This window comes from Diabrotica virgifera, chromosome 3, assembly GCF_917563875.1.
Source record: "Diabrotica virgifera virgifera chromosome 3, PGI_DIABVI_V3a".
Taxonomy (NCBI): Eukaryota; Metazoa; Arthropoda; class Insecta; order Coleoptera; family Chrysomelidae; genus Diabrotica; species Diabrotica virgifera.
In genome coordinates, this window is record NC_065445.1 from 232,496,537 (window position 1) to 232,508,943 (window position 12,407).

Sequence of the window (12,407 nt, forward strand, 5' to 3'; positions counted from 1 at the left end):
CGTACCAAATTTCATGACAAAATGCGCACTTTTAGTTTTTTCAGAATTTGTAGTCAGGATCCTAAAACATACAATTGGCTATCCCGAGATGCGGCGGAACAACCATTACCGAAGGCGCAAACAAATGTAGCCTAACCTAGCCCCAAAAAGTTCCCGGAAATTCTCGTCCACTAGGGCTAGACAAGCCACAGTTACAGGCGCTGTGCTAGTGTAAGAATGAGAGACGCATATCATTCTGTTCTGTTCTTTAGGTTAGGCGGATTTTAAAGTGCCTGACCATAGGGTACTGCCATTAATAGAAGTCAGTAGTACTACTACGAGTAGCGTACAATAATTACAACTTCGAAGAGAAATTAAAAAGTAGCTTTTTTATTTTAGATACTTACGCATTGTGTCAAAATTTATAAATTACCATTTTGAAATAAATAATTTATATTAATAAATTATTTATTATTGTATTGTACATTTGAAGAGGTTAGGCAGCGCCTACCTTGCCTACCCCGACGGGCCGCCCCTGTTTTCCCGCGATCTACTTTTACTAACAAGGGTTAGGAAGAGTCTACTTCAACTAGTAAAAGTTGAATTAAATATTTCAAATCAACTCTTACTGCTAGTTTTAGTTGGAGTTGACTCGAACTAGGAATAGTCAACTCTAACTGATAATCAACTTGAACTGTAACATTATACAGTAGTAGTGTGGTAACCATAACTTGAGAATAATTAATAGTTACAAATAATGCAAACAAAAGTAATAAAAAAAGATGTAAAAATGTTATTGCTATTAAACAATATGAATATTGTGAAATAACTTTCACTTGTTACAGTTACAAAGCCTCTACAAAAATATATTAGTTACCACCTCTACACATCGGCAGTGGCAATTCGATTATTTCTAAAAGCCACTGGTATCTGAATATCTGTCTTCATTTTTTTGTTGTGGCGAGCAGTCGTTTTTTATAAGATCCATTGTACAAGGTAATTATGATTTCTTTTTCATACCGGTAAAAATTGCCACTTTAGTCTTTCTAAATACTAAACAATATTTTATTGTTTCAGGGTTTTGGTTTTATGGTTTTTGTTGAATTCTCTGTTTCTTTTCCGTACATGGAAACTTTCCATTTCTTCACAAGTAAATAGGTTTACTTTCTGTTTGGAGACTGCGATTTTCTGCACCTTCCTCACCGTAAATGGTCTATGGCTAGATTTTCCCGGAAATCAAATGATTTCCTCATATCGTACGTGAATATATGGGTCACGTTCCATTGAACTTCGTCTCTACCACGGTGTAGTGATCGTGCTGATGGGATTATCAGCCAACTAAAGTCTTCAGTGGAGACTTTATCCAGGATTTTCTATCGCTGCTGGTCAAAGAGCGGTAAAATATATATTTCAAATATTCCTGTATGTTATTTTTGGGTTTATTTAACTTTGGATGAACAGTACAAACACAAAAATGGATAGGTTATTCTATTTTTAAACCATTAAATCTAGGATTTTTAATTTCAATTATTTACTAACTACATATATGTACCTATGTATCACATTGTACATTTTCTTTTGTAAATTGTATTATATTTGTGAAAATTGCAATAAATAATTTACTAACATTCGTTTTGCTTATTACATGTCTCTTTCCAGTTTCACTTCATCGGGTAAGTTGGTTTAGTAGGAAACAACATAAATTTTATATTAGGAAATTTAGTAGTTAATCCTCAAATTTGTTAATTTGCTGAAGAGTAAGACTGGCGCCCTCATTTTAGTTTGTTCAGGATCTTTGTCTTGTTTTATTTATCTAACTTTCTGTTATATTCTGCCAGCTCTCATTCTTTCACGACCAAATGATTTCAGAAATCTGTTTTAAATTTATTTCTTTTTCTGGCTCTCGAATCCCACTTTCTTTTTAGTCTCTTGTTTCTCGAGCTTACTTAGCCGGTGCTCTATTGTATTTTTCTTCCTTCCCCCTATTCTATTCTATGCTTTGCATGTTTTTTCGTAAAATGCGTCGGAAAGGAGATATTCCCAAAAAAACTATAATTAGGCACCATTTTTCTATATGGTGGCGTGAGCAGCTGAGATACGAGGTAGCAAAGTTGAAATTCGAAAAGAGCATACCGAAATTCATAAAACTACCAGTTGTCGAAACTCCCGGAAAACTTTCCAAATGATTGGAGTAATTGCTAGGTTAAAAAAATACATAAATAAAAGGCGAAGAATGAGAAACTATATAATACAATGTTAAAGGAAACTTGTATACAAACATGTCTATCTAAAGAAATATAATCTATTAATTAATTTTTAAACAGCATCTGCGAGAAAAACTTAAATCTTACATTTGCAAAAAATACAGCTACGTTGTAGCAAGCAATATAACAGAAAATACAAATACATAGATTTCTCCCAGTATAAATTCATCAATGTTTGTTTGATAATAACGAGTAAAAGAAAGAGTATGTACCTTCTCACTATCATACAATGGGTGATCAATTTTAAGTAAAATGGAATTTTGTAAATTCATGTAAAATAAGTTTATGCGACAGTAGAATGTATATTGCCTCCTACTTTCGAGTTCTTTTGAAGTTTGAGACACTTCAACAATTGAAAACTTTATTTGAACAAACAACAATACAACATACTGTGTTTTGTTGTTTATGTAGTCTAATAATACCGTTTCACTATCACGATATGTATTTAATCAATGCCGTTAAAACGGTGTTTAAAATCTGAGCCGAGAGACCTCACCATAGTTGACAATTAGGCATTTGCTGTAACACAAGCACTCGTCTTTGGTATCATTATTGTCATGTCAGTTTACAAATCACAGAGTATATTCTTTATGTTCGTGTGTCTATAAATTTTAATATTACAAGCTGTTTTAACGCTTTCTGTTGCCACTATTTATTGTACTAAATTTTTTGTAAATCAAGCAGTTATTATCTACTATACAACATTTCACGTTAAGAACGAAACATTGTTCAGATAGGCCAATGTTCCGTTCTTAACGCGAAAAAAGTATAGCTCGTTATACGTGATCTAGTTCATACCTTTATTAGACGTAATTTTTTTTTTAAATTTGAATAATCAAGAAATGTCCGATGAATTTCTTACCACTAATATCCCAGGCAACCAAGTGACGTCAGTAACGTCGAGGAAACGTCAGTTTTTGGTTGAACATACACACGTGGTTGAACATTACGTCATACAGTGTGACCCATTTAGATTGGAAACACCTCTATAAAATTTGAAGTTGTTAACCGATTTTAACCAAATTTTTTTTAATGTCATGTAATTAAAGGTCTATTGCGGGACAAAATATGAAATATTTAGTTAAATTTTCAGGGCATTCTACGACACTTTTTTTTCGTCGAAAATGAAGAATTTGTATTAGCGATTTTTTTATTAAAAAAATTTCTACTCCACTGGATTTAGAGTGGCTTCAAATAGCTATGACAAAAATTTCATTAAAATATATTTATTAATAACGAAGTTATGACAACTTAAAATTTAAAAAATCACTAAGCTACGAGTCAAAAAAGAACACCCTGTATCAACAGATAACGTCAAAACTAATTATTTTTCAAATAATTTTAATATTAATAATTAACAAGATACTTTTTCTTCGTCGAAAATGGAAAATTTGTATTAGCGATTTTTTTATTAAAAAAATTTCTACCCACTGGATTTAGACTGGCTTCAAATAGCTATGACAAAAATTTCATTTTAAATTTATTTTAAACATTTTTTTGTCTAGTAGTGGTTTATTATTAAAATTTAGTTAAAATATAGTTAAAATTATTTGAAAAATAATTAGTTTTATGGTTATCTGTTGATACAGGGTGTTCTTTTTTGACTCATAGCTTAGTGAGTTTTAAAATTTTAAGTTGTCATAACTTCGTTATTAATAAATATATTTTAATGACATTTTTGTCATAGCTATTTGAAGCCACTCTAAATATAGTGGCGTAGAAATTTTTTTAATAAAAAAATCGCTAATATAAATTCTCCATTTTCGACGAAGAAAAAGTATCGTAGAATGCCCTGAAAATTTAACTAAATATTTCATATTTTGTCCCGCAATAGACCTTTTATTACATGACATTAAAAAAAAATTGGTTAAAATCGGTTAACAACTTCAAATTTTATAGAGGTGTTTCCAATCTAAATGGGTCACACTGTATAAACGTCTTTTGTAGATGATTTTAAATACGTAAGATTAATGACGTTAAAATACGTTTTTCTATTCTCATACACTATATATCAATTATGATGTCACTGCCTGTATCATAATGAACTTCATTATGATACAGATTTTCATTAAGATACAGATTTTTAACCAATAGAATCGCGATATGGCATTCGCGATAAAGGTGGTACACGCGCAGTTACCAATGGCGAATCAAATACATGCGATTTGACAGTTCTCAATATGTAAACAAACCGTCAAACTGACAAACAACTGAATTTATTTGTGTTACAAAATTAATAAATGTGAATATATTTTTTGTTGTGAATGATCACAGAAAAAATAGTGTATACAACTTGAATTTAATTATCATTATGAAGCTCGTACTCTATACAAAACTCGCCGCATACGGCTCGTTTCGTAACCCTCATACTCGCTTCATAATGACCATCATTAAATGCTCGTTGCATAATATACTATTAAAACACGTTTTCATTTCAGACAGCTCAAATCTGACGTCACAAAAATGGGAGGAGCTTAACGAGTTAATGCTTATAATGTAAATGTTGTATATTGACGTTTGTAAGCTTAAATTGCTTAAATTGTGATAAGAAATTTTTCATTTATTGTTTACGTGTTTTGTGTGATAAAATTTACGTGCTTTTCATTTAGATATTTAGTTGAAGAAACGTGTTAATTAAGAGATTTTTATTCGTTTTTCTCAAGTGAGTTAGTTTAATGCAATAGTTCTTCTTGAAAACGGTTTGACGTTATGTGTTTTGTTTTTTTGATTATTTTCTGTTAATGAACTAATTATGTGTTATCGAGTTTAATTAAATTAATTTGTTAATACGTTATTTATTAGTTTATATGTTGTTTCTGTTCCAGTTTTGATACAGTAAGTATACCTATATAAAAAGTGAAAATTGTATAATGTTGCATTGAGGGTACCTATTGTAATTCTATGCATTTTATAGTCTCTCATTTCGTTTTACTTTTAGCCTATAAGCTAAATTTAAAACAGTTAAATTAAAAATTGCAATACCAACAATGCCCATACGAATAATTATTATTGTGTATTTTTAAAAACCATAAAATGAAAAATGATAAAAAAAACGACATAAAAACTACGTTTTTTTATATCACGTATTTAAAACGTGACAAAATGACGTCAGTTATGGTGGGATATATTCACGTCATTTTCGACGTCGAAAAAACGTGACAAACTGACGTAGTTTGGTGATAATTATAACGTCTTTTCAATGTTTTTTAAACGTTATTTGGTTGTCTGGGATCGGCTTATCAAGGACATCATAGAAAGTTTGTATAAAAGGCTCTAATAAATTTATCACCCAATGTAATCAAGGCACATAATAGGCTGTTCAATAAGTTTTGCGGTTCGATAAGGACGTTGCTACTATACTAAAAGCCACAGTTAGAATGCAGTGCCACTATTGCCACAGAATAGGGAACAATAATTGTTTCCTATTCTGTGCTATCGCCAAACTACCACTGCGCCGACATCGCTGCGCATCGTAAGACCAACACTGCATTTTAACTGTGGCTTCTACTTTAGCCTAATTTTCTTTGTTATGTATATGAAGTTTCATTTCAATCTGTCAATTCATTCTTTGTTTACAAGCAATTTAGTGTCGACGTGTTGCAGTATTTTTTTACAATAGATAAAATCAAGTCCTGCAGTGATTGAATTTTTGTTTTCGGAAGCAAAAGAAATTTATGAACGAATGTCAAAAGTGTAGGTATAAGGATTATTCGGCTTCAATTACTACAGTAGAAAATGGGTTGCAAACGTGGTCGTACAAGCCCGTAAGACGATCTACATCAGGGACGTCCAAAACGACAACACCAAAAATCGTAGAAAAAATACAGGATATCGTATTGGAATGAGAAAAAAAAAAAAACACAGAAAACTGTGTTCACAATACGTGAAAGCGTTTTGAAAAAATGAACTAGATTTTGTGCATCGATTCATCAGTATGGATGAGACTTGGGTCTATCACCATGATCTTGAAACAAATAAAGAGGCTAAACGGTGGTGTGAAACTGATTCTTTGGCTCCGAAACGAGTTTAAGTCCAGAAATCGGCCAAGAAGGTGTAAACATCCGTTTTTTGATATGCGAAAAAAAATGTGTTTGTGGATTGCTTGCAAACGGATAAAAAAATAAATTCTGAATAATATTGTAACGTTTTAGACCAGCTAAAAGAAAAAATTCGTAGAAAAGACCCGGTTTGTAGAAGAAAAAAATATTTTTTTCATCAAGACCATGCACCGTGTTATATCAACATTTTGACAATGGCTAAACCCTAACAACACAAAACATTCCAGGAATGTACTATCAAAGTTCTATTAATGTTTGAATGTTCTGGACATTCAAGGAACATTGGGTGAACATCTGATTAAATTATTGGTGGAATGTTACCACAAGACATTCTATGAACATACTATCAATGCCTTATATTTGAAGTGAGGCCATTTACTATTCAATTTGCGTTCATTTTCAAATTTGCCGCGCGTGGTTCTATGTAAGTAGGGTCGCGTGCCGCGTGGCCAATCACATTTTCACATTTCATGATAACCTAAAAATTTATGATTGGATGGAAAATGGAAATTAGAATTAGTGGCTCTTTTTGCTGTTCTGTATTTTAGTTTTGCCCTGGCTGGATCTCTTTTGTTTAAACAATTATGAAGTATAAAATCCGTTTTCAATTTTCCTTAAGCTTTATGAAACGAATTATTTATGCATATTATTACCTGTAAATAGTACCTATTTCTTTTGATTTTTAATTGTAAAGAATAGAAAAATTACCATTCGTTTTTATTTTTTTTAGAATTAGCTGAAAGTGGCCTACAAAAAAACCAGGAAAGAAACGTATAGCCTTGTGGCTATAAAAGGCAAAAGAAAGATATATGCAAAAAGTGTATTGGCTAGTTGGAAGAAACTCCACATTGTCGATGTATAATAAGTTATTACTTTATAAACAAATATTAAGATCTGTATGGACTTATGGATGCCCACTATGTGGGTATACTTACTAGAAAAAGTAATATAAAAATTATACAAAGATTCCAGAACAAAATTGAGAAATATTGTACCTAGATGCTCCTTGGTATGTGACAAACAGTGATCTCCATAAATACCTAGAAATGGCACCTGGATATAATCATCAAGAAGATGGCAGGAAGTCACGAGCTACAACTTCATAAGTACGAGAATATTGAGGAAATCCAGCTCCTCGATACTACTAGGCAAACTAGAAGATTAAAGAGGACAAAGCCTTTTGAACTAGGTTAAGTGATAGGTGATAGTGAAAAGCAGAGCATAGTGCTTGTGTGCCGGTGTATGTTAAAATATTGCACGATCTTGTTAGATTAGATAAGAGCTCTTCATTTTAAGGAAAAGTATCTAGTAATTTACGTTAAATTAAAATTGCTCATTGGTCAGTTATGACCAGATTGTAATTGTAATGTAAAATTCAATACAACGAATCATCATCGTAGTGATGATTATGGAAAAAAATATATGACAATATTTTGTGCAATAAAAATGTTTATATTTATTAAGGATTTAGATATTATTAAATAACCACCAATATGGCCAAACCAAATTTTGGTATGGCCACATATACTTCTGGTATATCGTCGGTGATGAGACAATACCTCCTATCTGCTTTTTCGTGAATTTTGTAGGAGACGAAAAACCATTTTTAGGGTCATCTCTTGATTTCACATGTAAATTTTGACATGTTTTGTAGTAAATAGATAGTTGAATTTACTACAAAACATGTCAAAATATATCAAATGAAAACAGGATTTGACCGTAAAAAAAGTTTTGACTCTCTTACAAAACTCATGAAAAAACAAATCGAAGGTATTATGTCACATCAGCGACTATATCCAGGGAATGTCTAAAAAATATACTGTGAATGTCCAAAGAACATTCGTAGACATTCATGGAATGTTCCAACAAGACATTCCAGGAATGTTTAAAATGCCGACAAAGGACTTTCCTGGGACATTTAGGAGACGTTCTTGTGTTTTTGAGGACATTCCAGGAATGTTTTCAATGTCATGTGTGTACATTCTAGGAACATACATACAATGTTTGGAGTTATTAGGGAAATCCATGAATTAAAGTTCGAATTGTTGGATAATCCATTTTCACGAGGTTTGGGTCCAACGAGTTCCATCTGTTTCAATACCTAAAAAAAATCATCCGTAGAAAGCGTTTTTTGTCACATAATTAGGTCATCATAGCTGTGGCAGCTTATTTTGCAGTTCTTCCAATTCTCACTTCAGAGATGGAATTCATAAATTGGAATCTCGTTGGAACAGGGAGGCCAAGTGTAAATTGTGTTTTGCTTATCAAACCACAAAACTTCAAACATCCTATTATTTGGTTGGTACGCTGTGTTTCCGCGTTTTCAAAACATATCTAGTACGAAAATGATCTCTTTTCAAAATAATTATTTAACCCTTTACCCTAAAATCCCCAGTCCAACTTTACAAACTAAAAAAATATTTCACAAAATAGTATAGTAAGCTTCCCTGCCAATTGGAGCACTTTATGTGCATTGCAGTGAGTGGGAATAGAGGCGGGATGCGGGAAACATGTCTCCGCAAAATTCACACGGGAGTTCTTCGTCATCGAGAGAATTCTGTCTTGGTGGTTCGACGTAGTAATCGTCATCTTCCGGAGAAGATCTTCTTCTAGGATTGAATCTGGCCAGATCTGGGCGGCAGCCAGACTCGTGCTGGATGAGGTCTTCGTGGGGTACGGGCACGTTGCAGAACTCGCACGGGATGACCAATTCCGTTGGTGGATTGCGACGTCTATAAGCTGGCATTGGTGGAGGGCCTGTTGGACCTGGAAGTAGGAGAAATTAGAAATATTTTGTATTGAGTAACCAGCGATTGGTCAATAAAATGATGCATATACACGAGCAAAACATACATTAAAAAATCTGTAGGTACTTATACAGTGAGGACGTTTGAGTTGGAATAAATTCATTTTCTTGAGAATGAACCATTCCGGAGATAAATCCCGAAACAGGTAGATTTTTATTTTTAAATTATAATTTTATGGCATATATATCATACTAGTGACGTCATCCATCTGGGCGTGAAGACGTATTATTATTATTAGACGAAGGTTATTAAATTCTCTATTCAGTAATATATACATTAACATAATTATTTATATAGGGTGCCCATTTTTAAAACCTTTTTATATACTTGGGTTGGTTGGTGTCACGGACTCCGCAAATTTTGTAATCCATTTTAAAAATAGTTTTAGGCTACCTAGACACCTGAAATTTTCAGGATAGCTTAGAACTAGCTAACAATGCAATATTTTATTGCTATTATACAGGGTGATTAATAATTAGTGGGGTGAAGCTCCGTAGATCCGTTATAGTAATGTGTAGCGATAAAACTTAATAACAAAAATTGTAGCTAACTTTGAGCTTCACATTACAAAATTAGTTATAATGCTACAGGTTTTTCGATAACATAGTGGCAGACCAAACTTATGTTTTTTTAAATAGAACACCCTGTATTTTATTTTATATTCGAAATCTTCGTAACTTTTCGATTACAAAAATATAAAGGTTTGGTATGTCATACGGGGTATTTACAAAGTTATAACCAATTTTATATGAAAATCGTAACAAGTTTAACTACCTGTATAAATAAAAGCAAGCACAAGGTCAATGGTTTACGGACGTCATATTTTTTATTTATTGTCAAAATTTTCGCAAATCGTTGTTTTGCTAATTTTCTTTATATTGAATACAGGGTGAGTCAAAACGCAACTACATTATTTTCTTAGTAATTTTAAATAAAACACTCTGTATTTTATATCATTATCGAAAAGTACCATTACCATACTATAATTTTTGTATAACATTCCCTATGTGTAAATTTAATAGTTTTCGAGATATTTTCATTTTTTAGAGCAAAATTATTAATAATTACGGGTCTAAATCTTTCCAAATTTTAAGTAAGCCATGACTAAATAATTGTCTAAAACTTACAATTTACGATTACTGATTATCAATCTGTAATCAAAGTTTTTGTTATTAACTTTTATTACTATCTATTACTTATAACGGATCTACAAAGCTTTACCCCACTGACCAATCACACTGTATGGATAAATCAACTTTTTTTTTGATTTCAAACTATTTTAAAAATGTGACTAATGCAATGATATTTTAAAGTACGTTAATAAATCGATATCTACAAATTGATGGTGCCTCAGTGGCATTAGACTGCAGATCGAGAGGTCCCCAGTTGGAAACCGGCTGTTGCGTATCTTTTTTAATTGTTTTAATAAATAATTAAAAGTTTATATTTAAAATTATAATATACCATTTTAAACAACCGTGGTATTATAAAAAATACTATTTTATACTAGTGTAATTTTTGGAATCATAATTATAAATAACAGTTAATACACCTACTAAAAATTCATATTTTATAAGTTAATTATTCTTTCCAAACATGTTGTGTCCTATATGTACGGGTGTCCCAATAAGAATGGCCCTCGGCCATATCTTAGGAACCGTTTATACTACTACAGCTTTGGGAAAAAAATTTTTATAACAAAAGTTGCCCCGAGCAAAGCCTGGAAATTATTTTCATAATTGTAAGACCACCGCTAGAGCGCGCAATTAAATATCAAAAATTAAAAAATCGAAATTTTACAAAATTTGCCTAATGAAAGGGCACTGGAAATCCAACCATTGTATTCTTCATACAATTCTGTGCATATTTTATTTCACAAGTTTAAGTCTACCTGTGCAAATAAGAGGTGGGGGTGAGTGGGAACCTTGTTATGAAAAAATCGCTGTAAGTCCGGTTCTGCTTAATCGATTTTTACAAACGTGGTCTTTTTGAAAGCAGCTCTTTTTTTCAATGTAATAGTTATAATTTGGAAACAGTCTATTACGTAATATGCCGGCTAGAAGGCGCTATTTATTTTTTTATAAATCTAGTTTTCTATGGAAAATATTAAATATAAGTATGTATTTTTTTTCCTGTATTACAAAATTAGACCAAATCAGCAACAGAATACCGAAAACCGCATGTCGATACCTTTTTTCTATCTCCAGACATCTTAAGAAACGTGTAAATTTTAAACATAACTGTTGCTGTCATATAAGTGGAAATATATAGAAGCACGTAGTGCGCTATGAAAAAAAAAACAAAGGAACATTGTCCAGATGTCACCGTATATAATGAATCAAAACAACAATAAGACAAATAACATTATAAAATATAACAAAAAAAGAGTGTGTGTACTTTGTACGCGACTAAGAAGTTATACTTCTATTATTATGATTTTAACGAAATAAATATATTGTAAACAGTTTAATTTTATTTTTATTTAAATATTACACTAATTTTAATACTTAAAATAATACCAAAAAATAGCGTTAATATGTAAATTTTTATGAATTGTTGTCTCCGCGCATTTGCTTTTCTCTCGATGAATCGTAGAAAATGTAAAAACGTCAGATTTTCTACATAAATTTTTAATTTTTATTTCATTATATTTTAATATCAATTATCCTATTCCCAACTAAGATACATACATAACTGTTATTGTCACCGGTAAACTAAGTTAGGAAGTCAAAGTGGAAACAAGTAGTGTGCTACGGAAAAAAATAGAACTATTAGAAGTATTAACTTCAAAAAGTCATCATGTGTCAAATTATGTGTCAAATCAGTAAAACATAAAAATTTTTTCATTGATGGTTTGTTGCGGTTTGTTTCTATTAAATTTTATATAAAATTTATACAGAGTGAAATTCAAGATGATTCTTACAAACTAATAAGCATTTGACATGATAGCCACATTCTTTGAATGCATAAGAAATGCAACTGTTGCGGCTAGAATATATGCAATGAAATATCCCCAAAGACGTCATCCCAGTAGTAGAGTTTTTCATATTTTGTTTTGATTTATTATATACGGTGACATCTGGAAAATGTTTCTTTTCCATAGCACACTACTTGCTTCTATATATTTCCACTTATATGACAGCAACAGTTATGTTTAAAATTTACACGTTTCTTAAGATATCTCGAGATAGAAAAAAGGTATAGACATGCGGTTTTCGGTATTCTGTTGCTAATTTGGTCTAATTTTGTAATACAGGAAAAAAAATACATACTTGTATTTAATATTTTCCAAAGAAAAC

The 12,407-nt window shown here is 31.5% G+C and overlaps 1 protein-coding gene across 2 annotated transcripts in view; it reads right to left on the minus strand.

The window, feature by feature from the left end:
• Positions 1-2,211: 2,211 nt before the first annotated feature.
• LOC126881594 (TRAF-type zinc finger domain-containing protein 1-like) overlaps positions 2,212-12,407 on the minus strand; it is a 75,826-nt gene continuing 65,630 nt past the window's right edge. For both annotated transcript variants that reach the window (XM_050645956.1, XM_050645955.1), the window contains one exon: positions 2,212-9,067. In XM_050645956.1, the coding sequence (XP_050501913.1) occupies positions 8,766-9,067 (302 nt within the window). In that variant the 3' untranslated portion in view covers positions 2,212-8,765. The remainder of the gene's footprint in view (positions 9,068-12,407) is intronic.